At 50.6% G+C, this 20,203-nt stretch overlaps 1 protein-coding gene across 2 annotated transcripts; it reads left to right on the top strand.

The window, feature by feature from the left end:
- Window positions 1-2,159: 2,159 nt before the first annotated feature.
- KLF10 (KLF transcription factor 10) lies at window positions 2,160-8,506 on the top strand (the record flags this gene model as incomplete). Of its 2 annotated transcripts, none has more annotated exons than XM_081110990.1 (4): window positions 2,160-2,303; window positions 5,230-5,463; window positions 5,577-6,492; window positions 6,910-8,506. In XM_081110990.1, the coding sequence occupies 4 exons, from the start codon at window positions 2,268-2,270 to the stop codon at window positions 7,167-7,169; spliced, it is 1,446 nt and encodes a 481-aa protein (XP_080967116.1). In that variant the 3' UTR covers window positions 7,170-8,506. The 2 variants fall into 2 exon arrangements, with proteins under 2 accessions (XP_080967116.1, XP_080967117.1); XM_081110991.1 differs by lacking the exon at window positions 2,160-2,303 and adding an exon at window positions 2,509-2,583.
- Between the last annotated feature and the right edge of the window lie 11,697 nt (window positions 8,507-20,203).

Genomic DNA, 20,203 nt, shown 5'->3' with positions numbered 1-20,203 from the left:
CGAGTCTGAGGTGGCCAGGGAACATCTTTCTCTGAATCTCTAGGAATTGTGCCGCCACCGCGCTGTTCCTCCTCCCCCTTTTCCCTTTCCTTTCCTGTTTTCAGTCACTCCCACCAGCCCTGGATGCTCCCTGTTTCTCAGCCTGCTGGGGCACCAGGCCAGCAGCCCCACGTTCCTGAGGGAGGGACGGGGTTCAGACCCGGAGGGCTGGCCGTGGCCCCCCCCCAGGACGGCTCCCTGACAGGAAGGGAAGCTGGCCTGCCGGCTGGGCACAGACGGGGGCTTCCTCTGCGGCAGCAGGTGCCCGGGGCCAGCTGCTCCCGCCCCGCAGGCTCAGATCAACAGGATGGGACTGCCCGGGCGGAAGGAAGCCTGCCGGGAAGGACACCCTGCAGACGGAGGGGGAGGGGCGGGCTGGAGCGCAGGGGAGACAGGAAGAGCTGCCTGGGCTGCCGAGCTGGCGCCCCTCCAGCAGGTTCTGGAGCGGCCGTGACAGGAGGCCATTCACTTCTCTTCCTTCCCACCGTGGGTGGCTCCGGCCCCGTGCATCGTGATTATTATTCCTATGCGGTTGTTGGCTAGCCTGGGCCTTAGATGGACCAGAAGAAGTCATCGGAGAATTTTGTTCATGGATTTGGCAATTGCTAAAATAATTGGTTCCTTTTCTATGCTCATGCTGTGCTTATTGGTACAAAGAGGACTTGTGCATTAGCCTTTCGGTTGCTCGCGGGAGGGGCGGTGATCTCCACCACGTGTTCAGCCTGTTCCGAGCAGATAAAATGTCGGTACCCTTTGGGCCCGCCCCGTTATCACTCCCCAACTCTCCCAACAGTTACTGCGAACCGGCACCAAACGGCTAAAGAGGCGCAAACCGGGAGCAGAGCCACAGGCTCCCAGCCGGCAGGCCCCGCCCGCCTCCGTCCAGCCCGGGGGCAGGGGGGAGGGGAGGGGAGGGTCGAAGGTGGAGGTGGTGGGAGTGTGGGGGGCGATGGCGCTTTGGAGGGGCGCTGACCTGGCTCATACCCCTGCAGCAACCCCACCCCCAGGCGTGGCGCGGAGGGCCCCAGGCGACCCTGGGAGATTCCTCCCCTTAATCCCCGGCTTCCAGGCAGGGTGCTTCCGCCGGCCTGGGCCTGGGGTGGGGGTGGGGTCTGTTTTTGAAACAGCTTATAGACTGCAATTTAAACTTTAACTACCTCGAGCTCAAAACTCGATTCCGCCACCGAGCGTCGGCACCAGAAAGGATAAAAAAGAAAAAAAAAATCGGGGTCTACGGCTTCCCTTCACCCCATTGGTCCAGTTCTCGGGCTCCCTGCAGTCCCCACGCCGTTCTCTTGGCAGCGCCGGAGGAAGGATGGGCGGGGCGGGCGGGGCAGGCACCGCTCCCAACCGCGCGGAAAGGGAGGGCGAGCCCGCGTCCGAGGCCCGGGCGTGGGCGGGGGGCGCAGTAACAGGTGTCGGCTCAGCTACTGGGCTCCCTTCCCTCCCTCCCTTCCCCGCCCCCGTGATCCCCGCCGCTCAGCCAGGCAAAACCGAGCACATGCTCAAGACAGGCAGCTCAGTCGGTCAGCGGGCTCCGCTTCCTCGCCAGACGTGAAAAGGTTTGGCGTTCCCAAATGCAGATCTCTTGGCGCGGACCCCTGAGCTCGCAGCCGCCGCCTCCCCCGCTCGGCTGCCTGGCGTCCCGCCCACCCCGCGGCTGGCCGACTTGGGGCCCCGCGCCAAGGGGACGCGGCAGAGTGGGCATCCCTCCCCGCCACCCACGTGGGACCAGCCCTCCGCAGTGCCTGGGCGCGCCGCCGCCGCCGCCGCGCCTCCGGGCGAGGGCCCCGCCCGTGGCCCCGCCCCCTGGGCCGGGGGGTGGGTGGGGACGACGGGCGGCGGGTGGGCGAGGGGTAGGGGGCTGGTCACGGAGTCAGGTGGCGGCGGGAGTCCCTCGGGCCGAGGGAACACGCTGCCGGGGATTGTGTACACGCTCCACTGACACCAGCTTCACGCTGCCGGGCAGCCGCTGATCACGCGTGGCCCCGCGAGCCTATTGGCCGGCGCCTCACACACCTTTGTCGCTGATTGGCCCGCCTCAGGCTCCGCCCCGGCTCCGCCCCACCCCCGCCCGCGGCGCGCGGCAGGCGGAGCGGCTACCTGAATGGGGAGGGGGCAGACGGCGCGGAGCGCAGAGGCAGCGGCGGGAGCGACGTCGAGTGTCTCCGCGCGCCCGTCTGGACGAGCAGCCAGTGAGCGTGCCGCCCGCGGCCAGGCAGCCAACCATGCTCAACTTCGGCGCCTCTCTCCAGCAGGCTGCGGTAAGCCACCTGGGAATGCCCGGCCCTCCCCGGCTCGCCACGTCTGAGCGGCCGGCGGGGCGCGAACCCGAGCCCCTGACAGCCAGCCGCGCCCGGGGACCCGGGCTGCAGCGCAGTCGTGGGGGAGTCGGGAGGGTTCCTGCCTGCAGACGAGGCTCCGGCGAGGGCGTGTGCGTCGCGAGGGGATCAGGAGAGGCGCCCCGGGATGGAGCGCCGAGGGAGAGACAGGTCTGCTCAAGGTGTCATGAGGGGCCGGGGCAGCTCCCTGGAGAGGCTGGAGGCAAGTGAGGGAGAGGATGGCGGGAGGGGCAGGAAGAGTGGGGAGGCCAGGGGGCCCCCCTGCACCTGGCGCCCAGAGAGATGCCTCCTCCTGGATCGGGACTGCGAGCCAGGGTGGGAGGGGGCGGCTCGCGAGCATTTGGGCGGCGCGGTGCGCACAGGAGAGGGGACCCTCTCTCGGGGGTCTGAACGGAAGCTTGCAGGAGGGGACGGCTCAGCATATCTCCGGGGGCGGGGAGGGAGGGTGCCTGGCGAGGATGCGGGGGAATGGCACGCGGGCCGCAGAGCGCCGAGGAGGGGGACGAGAAGTTCGCCCCCAGACGTCGGCCGGGGACTCCTCATCTCATCCTCGGAGCGGGCAGGTGGCCGCCTTCCACGAACCCCTTGGAGGAGGCGGGGAGCCGCCGCGGGGAGGAAAGAGGAGGGTGGAAAGCAGGACCCAGCAGCGGGGACGGGGGGGGGGTGTGGGTGGACGGGGGCGCGGGGGCCCTGAGTCTAGGCGGGAGCCGCAGGCCGTGGGGCCGCGGGGCCGGTGGGGGCTGCACGTCTGGGATCCCGTGGAGACGCGCGGGGGGCGGAGGCCGGAGCTGCAGACTTGGGGAGGGTGCGCTGCGTCTGCCGGGAGAGACCGGGTGGTCTGAGGTCCCCTGGGCGGCGTGGGAGGGAAGCACCGAGGGCTCGGCCGGATCCCCGGGGGCTTCGCCGGGAGGGGGCGGAGGCCGGGTTTCCGCGGGGACCCGGCTCCTCCTCCGGCAGCTGAGCCGGAGGTCGGGGGCGGGGTGGGGGGGTTGGGGGCCGGGAGCGGGTGCGCCCGGGGAGCGTCTCGTCCCCGAGTGACCCAGCCCCGGCCTCCGCCAGGGGCGGGAGCGAGCCGGCCCCGCTGTCGGTTCCTAAGGGAACCGCGGGGAGCGGGGAGGGGCGGGCGCTCCGGGAGTCGGGCGCCCGCGGCCCCGCCCCTCCTCGCGGGCTCGGCGCGCTCTGCCGGGCGGTTGGCGGCGGCGCCCGCGGCCCCTCCCCCGGCCGGCGCGCGGGCGGGGGCCCCGGCTCAGGAAGTAGGTGAAAGGTGACGGCGCGGCAATTCCCAGTGAACGTTTCCTGCGCGGCCCGGAGCAGCCGCTGATCACGCTTTGTTCACATGCCTCGCCCCCGCCTCCTCCGCCCCCGCCCCGGCGGCCCAGCCAATGCGGGCGCGGGCCGCCGGCCGGCAGGCCTATGGCGGGGGCTGGGCTGCGGGGACGTGCGAGCCGCGAGGAATGTTCCCAGTGACTCACCCGTGAGCCTCACGGAGGTTAGGGCGGCCCCATCCGTCCGTCCCCGCCAGCGAGGATCTCCCCCGCCGGCCGCCTCCGCCCCTCGTCTGCCTCCGCCGCCCGCGCCTCCGCCCGCTTCCCTTTCCTCTCCCCCGCCCGCTCCCTTTCCTGCCCTCCAGCTCAGCTTCTCCTCCCGGCTCACGCTCCTCTGCCTGCCGCCTGCCCGCCTGCCTTTCTCTGTCTCCTTTCTTGCTTCGGCGTCGGGAGGCTTTTCTGTATCACCGGCGCGGTCCGTTGCAGCTGACAGTAAATGCACGCTCGATTACGCAATGGCGTTGTTGGCGATATTTGAAGAGCAATGGCTCGTTTTCTAAGCATTTCAACACGAAAGGTTTACGCGTTTTCAAAAAACGAGCGTCGAGGAGAATACCTTGCTACGTGAAGAACGCTTTTCGATATTTTTACACAGGCTCTTGTTGGGGAGGGAGAATGGGATCGCGTTAATGAAGAATGGGAGAGGTGGTGGGTAGGACCATTGTTCTTAAAGTGCAATTTAATGTGGAGCATCACACACTTGCTAGAAGGAGCTGCACATAGGAATACAAAGCGTGCTGTTTATCTTGTCATCAAGCAGTTCTTGAAAAAATAGTCTGTTTTGACTATTGCGAACTCCTTGCAGCCAGGGTTTTTGCAAATTCCGAGTAGAAGATCAAATTTTCGGATTATCCACTTTTTAGTAGTATTGCATTAGCTGGCCATAATTGTGAGTAGCAAACCATTGTGTTAAATGGAACACAAACATGAAGTTGAAAATAAAGCTTTGGGATACCCCCCGCCCCCCATATATCAAAAAAACTTAAATTTCAAATAATCTTATACACTAATTTGAAAGAGACTCTGAAGAATCCTTATCCTGTTGATTTTATCCCAGAAGTGTGAAGTGACTTTTCAAAGGTCCATATGAACAGGCCAGAGCTGTCTGCTGCACTGCATTTTTAAGAAAGTCTTAAAAGAAGATAACTTTTGCAGAGCCATCCTTTAGTTATTTTGTTGGACCCCAGTGGCAAGTGGCTACTCTGGAAGGAATATATGTAACTATTTTTCTTAGAAGCCAAGTGCTTCTCTTTTTTTTGGATCACAAATGTGCTGATGCCTTTGGCCTTCGTCCCCTCAATGATAATCACATGCTCCTCTCTAGCTAGCAAGGATTTCAGTGTTCAAGCCTAAATGTGAGAGGAAGAATGAGGAAGGTTTAGAGTAGGGGTGAGAGGAAAATTATTTCATATTTAATTTGGAGAGCTGTGCAAATAGTAAAAAAACGAAAAAATTGTAGTGTTTTGGTCTTCCTTGGATGACAAAAAGTATGTTAATAAGTATTCAACCTTTTGTTTCTATAGGAGGAAAGAATGGAAATGATTTCTGAAAGATCAAAAGAGAGTATGTATTCCTGGAATAAAACTGCAGAGAAAAGTGATTTTGAAGCTGTAGAAGCTCTTATGTCAATGAGCTGCAGTTGGAAGACTGATTTTAAGAAATACCTTGAAAACAGACCTGTTACCCCCGTATCTGATATGTCAGAGGAAGAGAATTTGCTTCCTAGTACTCCTGATTTTCATACGATCCCCGCATTTGTAAGTATTGTTGTTTTTAAGATGAATGTAAATGATACACTTTCTTACAATTTAACTAATGAATTCTACTTTAAATTTCTCACACTGTTATGCCTGTTTTTTTCTCTTTGTAGTGTCTGACTCCACCTTATAGTCCTTCTGACTTTGAACCCTCTCAAGTATCAAATCTGATTGCACCAGCGCCATCTACTGGGCACTTCAAGTCATTCTCAGATACTTCCAAGCCTCACATTGCAGCACCTTTCAAAGAGGAAGAGAAAGGCCCAGTGCCTGTCCTCAAGTTCCCCAAGGCTCAGGCAACAAGTGTGATTCGCCATACAGCCGATGCCCAGCTGTGTAACCACCAGTCCTGCCCAGTGAAAGCAGCCAGCATCCTCAACTGCCAGGACAATTCTTTTAGAAGAAGAGCCCACCTAAACGTGGAGGCTGCAAGAAAAAGCGTACCTTGTGCAGCTGTGTCCCCAAGCAGATCCGCGTGTGAGAGAAACACAGTCGCAGATGCTGGTGAGAAAGCGGGCGCTGCACTTGATGACTTTTCTGTGCCTTCTTCAGAGACAGTCATCTGTAGATCTCAGCCAGCTTCCGTGTCCCCACAACAAAAGTCCGTGTTGGTTTCTCCACCTGCTGCAGTATCCACAGGGGGAGTGCCGCCTATGCCGGTCATCTGTCAGATGGTTCCCCTCCCTGCCAGCAGCCCCGTTGTGACAACCGTTGTTCCCAGCACTCCACCCAGCCAGCCTCCAGCTGTCTGCCCACCTCTTGTGTTCATGGGCCCTCAGGTGCCCAAAGGCGCTGTCATGTTTGTCGTGCCCCAGCCCGTTGTCCAGAACCCAAAGCCTCCAGTAGTGAGCCCCAATGGCACCAGACTCTCTCCCATTGCCCCTGCTCCAGGGTTTTCCCCTTCGGCGGCAAAAGTCACTCCTCAGATTGACTCATCGAGGATAAGAAGTCACATCTGTGGCCATCCAGGATGTGGCAAGACGTACTTTAAAAGTTCTCATCTGAAGGCCCACATGAGAACACATACAGGTACCAAACATTCCTTATTTATGTTATAGAAATTTAGATGAAGTATTTACCTGTGCAAGCTCCTCTGAAAGATTTCATGAAGGTGTTTTAATTTCTCAAATGATGATTGTTTAATGTCTTGAGTAGCTACTTTAATAAATTACCTCGAAAGCCCTTGTACCATAGTTGGAGTTCAGAAACCTTTTTGTTTGGGGCTTCTGTTATAAAGGGAAGACCTATAAACGTGATAATGAAAGTTGAAACTAGTGGATGTACTTACATGACAGTTTATTAGTTTAGTCATGTATAGAACTTACTTGGCAGTTTATTAATTTAGTAGCTTTTATTTTTAAAATGTACATGTAGATCTACTTGAATATGTAACTTACAGTGATGTAGCAAATGCGTAGTAACGATAATCTGAATTGTTTGTTTCAGGAGAGAAGCCTTTTAGCTGTAGCTGGAAAGGTTGTGAAAGGAGGTTTGCCCGTTCTGATGAACTGTCCAGACACCGACGAACCCACACAGGTGAGAAGAAATTCGCCTGTCCCATGTGTGACCGGCGGTTTATGAGGAGTGACCATTTGACCAAGCATGCCCGGCGTCATCTGTCAGCCAAGAAGCTACCAAATTGGCAGATGGAAGTGAGCAAGTTGAATGACATTGCCCTACCTCCAACCACTGCTCCCACGCAGTGACAGCTCAGCAGGTGAAGAATAAGAACTAACTTTGGACACAGCTGGGAGCCAGTGGTGATGCAGGAATGCTCCACTGCAAGTCTGTGGCCCTCCAGTGGGGCTGAAGCTGACGCCCACAGCTTGGGGAGAAGGCCCAGACGGGGTTAGATGACAAGAAGTGCTGTGGTCACAGGCACGCCAGAGTGGCAGGATTCATTTCTTATCACATAAGAGACACGAGAAAGCCTTTATTCCTTTAAATAGTTTTTGAAGGTTTCAGATGAGGTCAGCACAGGCAGCACAAATTTTGAATTTGTGTGCACAACTTGTTACTTTACTTTTGCCATTTGTACTTGAGACCAATGTTGCAATGTGATTTTTCTAAAGCACTGGTTTCAAGAGTATAGAGACTGGAAATCAACATTACGGTACAGAGATGGAGATATAAAGTCAATTTTTATTATTATAAATATTGTCATCTTTTCCTAGAGTTATCTTGTTTACTATTCCTCGTCTTTCCAGTCAACTTTGTGGATGTAGTTGTTAAATAGACCTTGCATTTTTACATTATTGCTGACATTTGGAATTGATTAGCTGTATATTGCTAAAGAGGGCCCAAAGATTTGGAATCCTCAAATAATTTAATTCCTTTGAAGTGTAGCTACAATTTTTTTTTTTTGCATTTTTGTTTTGAAAGTTTAAAAAATGACTATCTAGGCATTTTATTATGCTTTGAACTTTAGTTTGCCTGCAGTTTCTTGTGTAGATTTAAGAATTGTATACCAATGTGTTTTCTCTAGAGACTAAGATACATTGCACTTTGTTGAGAAAAAATTTCAAAGATGAAAATATATATTGTAAGGAAGGGATATCAAGAATTTCAGATAACTCCTTGAAAAAGATGACTGATGTCATCAGTAAAGTACCCTTAGGTTGTGAGGATATAACATGTGCTTTATTGAATTAGAAAGTTAATGACCATTATTCACAAATGGACAGATACTGTCCTGTTAATTTATAGGAGGTTTATGGGGGGATGTGGAACTAGATAATGTAGAAAAATTACTAGAACATTCACTTTTGTTAAAAGTATTTCTGCTATATCCTGTTGTGTAGTGGGTGATATACACAGTGGTAAAACAAAAGTAAATTGTTTAAAATATATAGTGAAAAATGTCCCTGTATCTACCCATTTAACATTTTTCTCGATATCGGGTCTAGAGTTCTGACATCCAAACTCTTGGGACCCTTGGAAAAGTTTTCTTTGAATAAGTAAAAAATCCTTGTGATTTACAATTTGCACAATATTTCTTTTGTTGTACTTTATATCTTGTTTACAATAAAGAATTTCCTTTGGTAATTGGTTGATTGCATTTGTTGAAAACCTTTCTCTAACCTTGACACTAATCACTTATGGTACTATTAAAGGACTTGGTGTATGAATTTCTCTAAGGGCCTCCTCATTCCAGTTTAGAACTGTAAGAGTGTATCTTTAACATACGAATCTGTTTAGAGAGTATATACAAAGTGAAGCCAGGTATCTGTTCACTGAGATGATGTAAGAGCCTGCCCCATGTATTTTAATTTTTAAACATTTTTGTACATCTTGATAATTTGAGGTTGAAATATACCTCTGGCTCTCACCAAAACCTTGTTTAGTAGCATTAAGTTAAAGGGAACATCACAGAGAATAATTATAAGCAATGAGACTGCTGTGGCAAATGAAAAGAAGCCTGACATTAAATAGAGAGTGAAGTGTTCACCTCCAGAACTTAGATTAGCTCAGACCATTAAGCAATAAACATACTGGTACTTAAGCTTCATGAAAGCTAATCCACCTAGGAAGAGGAACACTTGCGAGTCACTCATCACTCGAAAGAACTAGGAGCTGTAAATGCCACCTGGTGTAGTGAGTATAATTTTGGAGATCACTTTTAGTTTGCTCTGAAATCACCTTGTCCTGAGAGAACATATTCCACAGCGCCCACCTTCACGCTGGCCTAGAGTCGGGGTCGCTGTTGAACAGCCGTGGTAAGGGGCAATGTTGCAGGACGCCAGTGGCAGGACAAGCATCTTTTCTTGGAAACTTAACACCATCTAATTGCAGCACGGCTTCTGGAGGAGGCCTCGCCATCCTGCAGCGTCTGTGTTGGGAAACGGCCTTCATAACGCCACTCGGATTTCCTCATCATGGCGGTCTTCAGAAGTGGGACTAGGGGAAGGTAGTGGACTTAGTGCTCAGTCCCCTGTAATGACAGAGCCAGTGGAAGTAGCCACCTTTCGCTGTGTTCTTCCCAGTCCTAGTTGGCATCTGAGACTTTTCCTTATTGATCCTGTAGATAAAATCATTCCAGTAGAGTATTATGGCTGAGAAGAATGTTTGCCGGCTCTGCTCTCAATGCAAAGTTGCTCTAAAACAAGTACACTTGTAGCATGTTAGGATAATGTATTAGTGTAGCTTTAGCACTTCAGTTTGGTTGTTTCTGATCTGACATATATATTAAGATGGACTATATGAAATTGCTGCCATTCAGCTGTCTTTAAAAATAATTTTTGTTGGTTTTTAGAGAAACACCAATGTGAGAGCGAAACATCAATCACCCCCTTCCCCATGCCCCACACTGGGTATCAGCCCCCAACCCAGGCATGTGCTCTGACCAGGAATTGAACTGGCAACCCTTCCGAGCACATGATGAAGCCCAACCAACTGAGTCACACCGGCCAGGGCTCAGCTGTCTTTCAACAGATTGTTGTTTCAGAAAATTTTAGACTTAGTCAAAGTTGCAAAAATAGTTCCCCTTTACCCTTCATCCAACTTCCCCTTAGGACACCTTACATAGCCACAGAATAGTTGTCAGAACTAAGAAATTAACCTTGGTACAATACTATTAAGTATAGGACCTACTTGGGTTTCACTAGTTTTTATTTATTTTTTAATTGATTTCAGAGAGAGAGATAGAAACATCAACGATGAGAGAGAATCATTGATCGGCTGCCTCCTGCATGCCCCCTACTGGGGATCGAGCCCACAACCCAGGCATGTGCCCTTGGCTGGAATTGAACCAGGGACCCTTTAGTCCACATGCCAATGGTCTATTCGCAGAGCCAAACCAGCTAGGGCTATTCTTATTTTTTTAATCTTTATCGTTGAGATTTTTACAGATGTACCTCCACCCCCCCCCCCCCCCCCACGATAGATCCCCTCCACTGGGTTCCCGCCCCTCCCCAAGCCCTCGCCACCATATTGTCTGTGTCCATAGGTAATGCATACACGCATATAAGATCTTTGTCTAATCTCTTCCCGCACCCCCACACCCTCTTTCCTCTGAGAATCATCAGTCTTCCATTTCCATGCCCCTGATTCTATTCCATTCACCAGTTTATTCTGTTCATCAGATTTTTTATTTGTTTGATTTTTAGATTCATCTGTTGGTAGATATGTATTTGTTGCCATTTTGTTGTTCATATTTTTTATCTTTATCTTTTTCTTCTTCCTCCTCTTCTTAAAGGACACCCTTCAGCATTTCTTATAATACTGGTTTGGTGGTGATGTACTCCTTTAGCTTTTTCTTATCTGTGAAGCTCTTTATCTGACCTTCAATTCTAAATGATAGCTTTGCTGGGTAGAGTAATCTTGGTTGTAGGTTCTTGGCATTCATCACTTTGAATATTTCTTGCCACTCCCTTCTGGCCTGCAGTTTCTGTTGAGAAATTAGCTGACAGTCCTATAGGCACTCCCTTGTAGGTAACTAACTGCTTTTCTCTTGCTGCTTTTAATATTCTTTCTTTGTCTTTTGCTCTTGGCATTTTAATTATGATGTGTCTTGGTGTGGTCCTCTTTGGATTCCTTTTGTTTGGGGTTCTCTGTGCTTCCTGGACTTGTAAGTCTATTTCTTTCACCAGGTAGGGGAAGTTTTCTGTCATTATTTCTTCAAATAGGTTTTCAATATCTTGCTGTCTCTCTTCTGGCACCCCCATAATTGGGATGTTGGTACGCTTGAAGTTGTCCCAGAGGCTCCTTACACTAACTTCATATTTTTGGGTTCTTTTTTCTTTTTGCTCTTCTACTTGGGTGTTTTTTGCTTCCTCATATTTCAAATTGTTGATTTGATTCTCGGGATCCTCTAGTCCAGTGGTCACCAACCTTTCGAACCTCACGGACCACCGGTTGGTGACCGCTGCTCCAAAGGTTTCCTTAAACCAGCGGTCACCAACCTTTTGGACCTCACGGACCAACAGTGGTCCGCGGATCACCGGTTGGTGACCACTGCCCTAGTCTACTGTTGACTCCCTATATATTATTCTTTATTTCAGTCAGTGTATGCTTAATTTCTGACTGGTCCTTTTCCTTTTCCTTTTTTTACTTCTCTCTCTCTCTCTCTCTCTCTCTCTCTCTCTCTTTCTCTCTCTCTCTCTCTCTCTCTCTCTCTCTCTCTCTCTCTCTCTCTCTCTATCTCTTTGGCATTCTCACTAAGATCCTTAAAAGTTTAACTAACTTTCTAGAAGATTCTTGAGTAACCTTATAACTGTGGTTTTGAACTCTATAACCAGTAGTTTGCTTTCTTCCATTTCTTTCATTTGTGACATGTTTCTTTGTCTCTGCATTTTGGCTGCTTCCCTGTGTTTGTTTTTATGTATTGGGGAGAGCTATTAAATCTCCTTGAGTTGGTAGAGTGGCCTTGTGTAGTAGGTGTCCTATAGGGCCCAGTGGCTCAGCCTCCCCAGTCACCTGAGCTGGGAGCTCTAGGTGCTCCCCTTTGTGGGCTGTGAGCACAGTCTTGTTATAGTTGAGACTTGATTGCTGTTGGTGTCACTGGGAGGAATTGGCCTCCAGGCCAATTGGCTGTGGGGACCAGCTGCGACTACAATGGGAGAGCTGCTGCATAGGAGACACCCTTATGGAGCAGGACTTGCTTCAATGGGGCTTTGGTGCTCACTGAGTCTGCCGCTTGAGAGTATCGCTTAGGGATGTGTAGAGTTGTAATCTAGTATAGTCTGACACTGACCAGTGGATACACTGGCTCTTGGGTCTCCAGGGAGATGCAAAGTCAGCCACTATCTGGGGCCACCCAGCAGAAGCTCCAGAGAGATCTGCAGATTCTTCTTTTTTGTATCAGGTTTGGAAGTGCCCAGATGAGGCCCAGCTGTGAAGCAAGGCAGGCTGGTGCTGGTGCTGGGTCTTGGGCCTTTTATTGATAGGTTTGGGGCTCCCTGACCCAGCTGCAGCTTGCTTGACAGGTTTTAGCCTAAGCAAGGAAAGGCCATTCATATGCAAAAGCTGCTGCTCACAGCTTAGATGGGGTTATAAATTGGATGAGGCGGGGTCTCAGGGAATCACCAGGGTGGAGCAAACAGAAATGGCTGCCAGTCAGCACTGGGACCTGGGAGGTCCCAGCATGGGGAACAATGACTGCTGCAAGCACCTCAGTCTGAAAGAAAGCGGCCCCCAAGTTCCTGCCTGGATGCCAGACAGTCCAGTTTCTCCTTGTATGTGTCTGGGTCCCCCAGAGCCTCGCCCTGGTGCTGGAGCTCAGAGGAAGCAGGACCTTGTAAGTTCAGTTTGTGCGCCGGCCTTTTAAGGGGAACAGCTGGGTTCCAGCAGCCTCTGTGTCACTGAGCCCCAATCCGCACTGGTTTTTACAGCCCATAGTTCTTACTGCCCATAGGGACTGCTTTTCCCAGCTCTGGGACCCTGGGCTGGGGGTCTGGTGTGGGGCTGGGACCTCTTGCTCCTCCGGGCAGCCTCCACAGAGGTGATCTTCCTCCCAATTAGAAAGCGGCCCACATGGGTGCCGGACCAGCCTGTTCCGCCCCTCCGCACCTCCTACCTGTCTCCTCCCCATCTCAGGGTGCTTTCTTCTTTACTTCTCTAGTTGTAGGACTTTCATTCAGCCAGCTGACCAGTGGTTCTGGATGATGGTTGTTCTGTATCTTAGTTATAATTTCAACGTGGCTGTGAGAGGCAGTGAGTGCAGACGTTTACCTATGCCACCATTCCCATGCACTGTTTTAAAGGCGGGTTTCACTAGTTCTTCTGCTAATGCCTTTTTTCTATTTCAGGACCCAATCCGTGATCTCAAATTGCATTTAGTTGTCACATCTCCAGTTTCCTCCGATCTATGGCCGTTCCTGTCTTCTCTCCTTTGAACAGTACTTTTCAATTATTTTATAGAATGCCCCTCAATTTTGGTTGTCTAATGTTTTTTTTCATGATTAGATTGAGGTCATGTGTTGATTGGGAAGATGCGTAGAGTAATAATGTCCTCAGTGAATCATATCGAGGAATACATGATGTTTCAATTACTGGCGATGCTGCTCGATCACTTGGCTAAGTGATGCCTGCTGGAATTTTCCACTGTAAACTGACTAACTTTTCTCTTTATAACTATGAACTATTTGGAGGGAGCTACTTTATGCAAATAACCTGTTTCTGCTTAAACGTTTGCCCACTCAGTATCCTCAAGTGAATCTTCCTGAGGCAGTTATTACTGTGATATGCTAATGGTGGTTTCTTGTTTCCTAAATTATTTATTAATTGGGCTTTTGTAAGAAAGAGTTGTTGCTTCTCCCCCATTTCTTTATGTACTCATTTATTTATGTCAGTATGGACTTATGGATATTTATATCTTTCTTGGAGTTATAATACTATATTTTGCTACTCAATTGTTCCAACTTTGGCTCTTGTTAGATATTCCAATATTTTTATTGATAAAGATGGAAATTCTATATGATTTAACCTATTCTCATTGGAAATGAGAGTGTTTGGTATTAGCAATTTGTTTTTTTTTTTGTTTTTTAAGTTTTCTCTACCCATGTTGTTACCACCCTGTCTAATCCACCATCTCACATGGGAACAGTTGCCCCTGCCCATAACTGGTCTCCCTGCCTCGAGCCTTTTCGCCCTACCATCCAGTCTCCTCGCCACAGAGTCTTTTGAAAATGCAAATCAGGCCATGTCACTTCCTTTTGAAAACACTTCAAAACCGTCCCAATGCTCTCAGGATAAAGGCTAGCTTTCCTAACATGGTCTAGAACGGTGCTGTCTAATATAAATATAATGGGAGCCACACATGTCATTTGAAATTTTCTAGTAAAATTTTACATCAGAAAAGTAAAAAGTAAAAAAATTAATTTTAATAACTTAATTTAACCCAGTACATCCAAAATATCATCAGTTCAACATATGATCAATATAAAATTGTTAATGATATAGATTACATTTTTATACTAATCTTGAAATCTGGTATGTATTATGTGCTTACAGCACATCTCAGTTGGACTAACCGCATTTCACCTGCTCAGCAGCTACATGTGGCAAGTGGCTGCTGAATGTCCTGAGCAGATCAGGCTTCTACCCGTCCCCCACACCACTTTCCACCGCAGTCTCTGTATCGTGTCCACGCTCTGAGCCTTCACATGCATTTTTCTCAGCTGGGAGTGTTTCCTGCTCTTTCACCTTGACATTTCCACTATCACAACAATCATTGCCTTTTAACTAAAATTGCTTAGTGTCTTTTTTTCTCTTGAGTGTAAAACTCCATAAGGAAAGGACTCTGTGGGTCGTGCTCGCTGCCCTCACATCCCCAGCATCTAGCGCAGCGCCTGGCACACAGCAGGGGCCCACTAGTTTTTGTCAGACTGAAAAGAACCCAAAGGAGGCCTGTGCAATTGTCAGGAAGGAGAACAATTGGGAAGTTGCTACGTGGCCTGAGGACACAGACAAAGGTGATGAAAAGCTCAAGACTACCTTTTCTTTTTCTTTTTAAAAATTTTTACTTATTGATTTTTAGAGAGAGGGAAATATCAATTGTCGTCCCACTTGTGTATGCATTCATTGGTGGAGTCTAGGATGTGCCCTGACTGGGGATCAAACCTGCAACCTTGTCATGTCGGGACTGAGTGAACCAACTGAGCTACCCAGCCCGGGCAAAACTACCTTTTTCTGATTCCCATAACTCTCTGCTGATGTTAACAGGACCATTTACTATGCCTTCCAAATTCTTAAAGAGCATTTAGGTTCTCTTGGTTGCATTTCCTTTCTTTCTTTCTTTCTTTCTTTCTTTCTTTCTTTCTTTCTTTCTTTCTTTCTTTCTTTCTCTCTCTCTCTCTCTCTCTCTCTCTCTCTCTCTCTCTCTCTTCTTTCTTTTTTTTTAATTGGTTTCAGAGAGGAAGGGAGAGGGAGAGAGAGAGATAGAAGCATCAATGATGAGAATTATTGATTAGCTGCCTCCTGCACGCCCCACACTGGGGAACGAGTCTGCAACCCAGGCATGTGCCCTTGATCGGAATCGAGCCCGGGACCCTTCAGTCCGCAGGCCAACGCTCTATCCACTGAGCTACTCAGCCAGGACTGGTTGCATTTTCTACAGGGCAGAGAAGAAATCTGATGCAGATGGACACGCACAAGGCTCGCTGAGGCCCTCTGTGTGATTCTAACTGCTGAGCCTGGCGTGGCTGGGAAATTTTGCTTCAACTCTCACTCCCTTTCTCTGTGGAGGACACTCATCATGCAGCAGGGACATAAATGGGGGCTGTCATCAAGGGTCTGGTCGGGGAGCAAAGCCTTGGAGCTAGCAGAAACCTTTAGGGAGACGACATCCTAAGGGACACCTTACGGGGAGCCTTTCTCCTGGAGATGTCTCGCTGCTTTATTCTTGGTGCCTTAACCCCATCCTCATAATTTTTTGACCAGCTTGAGACCAGCTTGAAAAACGATTTAGAGTTGGTTCTCAGATAGAACTGCCTCCAATTCTCTCCACAGGTAGCTGTGCCCTGGAGACGGTGTCAGGGAAATAGCACCTTCAAATTAAAAGGCCTGGCATATTAGGGTTCGCCAAAGAAAGAGAACCATTGAGGATACACACACACACACACACACACACACGAGTAGCCCTCTACCCCACCCTGTGCGTGCCAGCACAGCCAAGGGTTCAGTGAGCCTGGGGGCGGGGTGGCAAAGGATTAAAGAAAAGACAGGCGAAGAGAGTATAACTGGGGCTGGGTGGATCTCCTGGGCCTGGATGAGGCCACAGAGAAGGATCCAGCCAGCAAGCTGAGGTTTTATTTTATAGTCCGAGAAAAACAAGGTAGTGGTCACCATAGTTACAATGTTCTTGTGAGTTCCATTTGTTTTGGCAGCACTTGCTGCACCTCCCACAGCCCATTAACTACCCGGGAAGAATCTAGGGAGCGCTATAAGGTCAAGCTTAATTGTGCTCAGAGGGCTCTGCCCTCTAAGCTGGGACTTGTTTGTGGCTCTGCCACAGGTCAATCCAAGGCTTAACTCTAGAGCCGCTCCCTGCAACCCTCTTATCTGCTATTTCACTTTCTGAGGTTTCAGTTACCTGTGATCCACTGCAGTCCAAAAAAATTAAATTTCCTCAACCATCAACATGGTCTGCTTCTGACCAACCAACAACATCATCGTGGCTCAATGATCCAGGATCAGATGACCCTCCTTCTGATGTATCTTCAGAAGGTTAATAGTAGCCTAATGCTGCGTCAGAATGCCTCGCACTCACCTCACTTCATCTCATCACGTAGGCATTTTATTATCTCACATCCTCGCAAAGAGAAGGGTGAGGACAGCACAATAAAATATTTTGAGAGAGGGAGGCCACATTCACATAATTTTTATTACAGTATATAATTGTAATTGTTCTATTTTATTATTAGTTGTTGTAGTTAATTTCTTACTGTGCCTAATTTATAAATTAAACTTTATCATAGTATCTATAGGGTTTGATACTATCTGCCATTTCTGGCATCCACTGGAGGTCTTGGGACATGTCCTCCATGGATAAGGGGGAACTAGTATGTGTGTGTGTGTGTGTGTGTGTGTGTGTGTGTGTGTAAAGAGATTTATTATGAGAAATTGGTTCATGAGCATTTTTTTGCTTTAAGATATTGTGATTTGGGGGATTGTTTGTTGCTGCAGCATAACCTTGACTTATAAATGAACTAGTGACCCAGTGCAGGGATTCATGCACATTGAAAGGAAATTAATTACAAAGTGGCAGGGGCGTGGAGGGGGGAGCACGGACAGGCCAAGACAGGGCCGGACACGCCCTGGAGCCAACCTCCCAGTCTCTCCCCGGCCAGCTGCACCTGGGTGGCCCCATGGCTGGAAGGGCATCTGCGGGGTCTCTCCGGCAGGTGGGGTCCCTCGGCCTGGCCTGCGGGGATGGGGCCAAAATGGCTCTCTGACATCCCCCGAGGGGTCCTGGAGTGCGAGAGGGCAAAGTTGCTGTCGTACAGGTGTGGAATGCAAATGCAAGTGTGCAGTAAACCAGATTCAGGACCGACAGTGCCCCAGCAACAACATAACCCACAGCCAAAGGTGGAATCACGCGGCCCTGTGAGGAATCGAGGAATCTGGCTCCCTCCTCTCTGGTTTCAGGGTGCGTCACCCAAGAACTGCTGCTGCCAAGTCACTGCAGCTCAGCAGCTCCTGAGTTGAGCGTCTGCCCCCAGTGGTCAGTGCACGTCATAGCGACCAGTAGGGTGGTAGAAGGGACACTTAACATATTAGCCTTTTATATATATAGATACTGACTGATACAATCCCTTTTGCCCCATGAGGCTGCTTTGCTCCAAGTGGATTGATTCACCTCCCTCAAGGACCACTCCTGCATATCAAGAGGTATTAAGGGTGGTGACTTCAAAGAATAAAAGGACCTATGACACTTCTTCCCCCACCACAATGGCACCTTATATTTGCATAACAAAGAAGGGACAAGTCCCCGGGTCCTGGGCCCTGAACAAAGAAGCTCCGTTGCACATGTTGGCAGTGCCCACCCAGCTTACCAAGAGGAAGGAGCAGCTGCCTGAGCCCTCCCCCTTCGCACACTGCCATTGCCCTGGGTGAGCTGGTGGAGACAAAGCAAAAAGTATCTGGCACTGTTTTAATAATTGTGATGATGCCTCTTAGCTCATCATGACACCTTCTGGAATTAATGCCTTGATTTTGAGATTCACAAGTTTTTAATGAGGATAATCTATGCCTTTCACCTGAAGCATTGTATGTGTGGGGAAGAAGACTGGAGGTGGAATCCTCAGGGAGGGGCCGAGGGAAGCAGAGGGGGGCGCGAAAGGGGGTGTGCGGTGATCTCCGGGCATTTTGTACTTTGCAGCTCTAAGGAGTAGGAGAGAAAGAGCATAGAGCTGACCACAGCTGCCTTGTGCCTGGTTTTGGCAGTGAGGGTATTGCAAATGCTAAATGGGTAAAAAGGTGATCTTCTCTACACATTTTAAGAATATTTGGAATGGTGGTTAAAACACAAACTGTGGACTGTTGGCTTTCAATCCCCATTCCACCGCTTACTGGTGTGATTTAGGGCCAGTTCGGATTAAGCGTGAGGCTGAAAGGAATCAGCACAGATACAGCACTAGAATGCCTGGCACCGAGTGGGCGTGACATGTACATGTTCATGAGAAAGATGATGTCTGCATTCCAAATGCCCCAGCCGCCTCAGGGAGCCTGTCTGGGTGTAAGGTTGACCTATTGGGGATCTCTGCTGCAAGGGACCAGAAAGGGGGTTCCCCTGGAGGACTTTACAGGCTCAGGTTTTGGGGTGACACATGCTGTTTCATCATAAAAACTCTGGGATCAGGCAAGACGGCTGAGCCCCATGCTTTGGGCTCCAGCTGGAGCTCCAGGCTGGCTTCTTCTCCTGGGCCTGCTGCTTGGGTGGCGAGGTGGTTAACCTTGTTTTCTGCACCTGAATGTTTTAGGGACTGTTCAGTTTTGTTTGCACGCTTTCTTCGGCAGTTGTGCATTCAGTCCTTTTTTTAAAAAAAATATATCTTTAGTGATTTCAGAGAGGAAAGGAGAGGTAGAGAGAGAGAGAGAGAAACATTATTGATGAGAGAGAATCATGGATCGGCTGCCTCCTGCACGCTCCCACTGGGGATCGAGCCCACAACCCCAGGCATGTGCCCCGACCAGGAATCGAACCCGGGACCCCTTAGTCTGCGGGCCGAGGCTCTATCCTCTGAGCCAAACCGGCTAGGGCCACTCAGTCCTTTCCAAGGGAGTGCATGTGGCTGTGCCTAAGCCACCCTCCTCTTTTGGCCGGTGCCAGGCACCCTGGGCGGCCTCAGCAGTAGCCACCGGTCATTGTGGGAGAGATTTGGAGCGGGAGCTTGGCCCGGCCCTCGCTCCTCTCTTCTGGTTTGGCTGCCTTAACACTGAGTCTACCCAGTGGCCATGTTTGGAACGGGGTTACCAGGGAGGGGCTGCTTCGGGCCAGGCTGGTCCTAAGAAACTCAGCCCAACTGCGGGCTAAGTGCCGGAGGGATCCCAGGCCAGTTGGAAGAGCAGAGCAAGATTCCACTTCTGCTTGGAAAGTTGAAAACAAACTATTGTGGCTGCAAACCCCGGCTTCCCCACCGACCTCCTCTTGGGCATGTTGCTGAGCTTCTCTGAGCCACATTTTTCCCACGTGGAGCGTGGACATGTTCTTCATACCACCCCCTGTCTTCGTTGGCTGATTCTTGGGCCGCCGAAGGTGCATCCAGCCTGCTGTCCGGGGAGCCCCCGGGAAGCCAGCCAGCCACACGGTGTCCTTGTTTTGGAGTCAGGGACGCGAGGGTGGGGGTGTCAGAGGGGGACGGGAGGATATCCCATGATGAGAGCTGCTGTTGCTTGGTGCTCCCGCAGCCACACATGTTCACCGTGGTCTCACTCCCCGCAGGCGCTGCTCTGAGTGAGCGTTCCAAACCCTGGGACCGCCACCCAGAGTCAGACTTCTCAGGGCACGCAGGGGACGTCAGCATCTGACCTTAGTCCAGCACCACTGCTCCCATGAACTTCAGCGGGAGGGGCCGAGTGTCCAACAGAGCACGTTCGTGCCTCCCAGGAGCTCAGAGCCGGGTGGACAGAGGCCGGTGGCACCTCCACAGAGCAGGTCTGCATGGCCCAGCTCCCCCAGAGAGAGCCACGTATGCTGCGCGCGGGGGCCAGGGTGGAGGCAGAGGGGGTGCTGGGCAGGGGAGTCTGTCTGGTTTTGCTGCTTTCGTGGGCCGGGAGCTGAACCATAACTGAAGCCTAGATG

Source organism: Myotis nattereri, assembly GCF_964212035.1.
Source record: "Myotis nattereri genome assembly, chromosome: 17".
NCBI lineage: Eukaryota > Metazoa > Chordata > Mammalia > Chiroptera > Vespertilionidae > Myotis > Myotis nattereri.
This window is presented reverse-complemented; position numbering and strand designations above follow the sequence as displayed.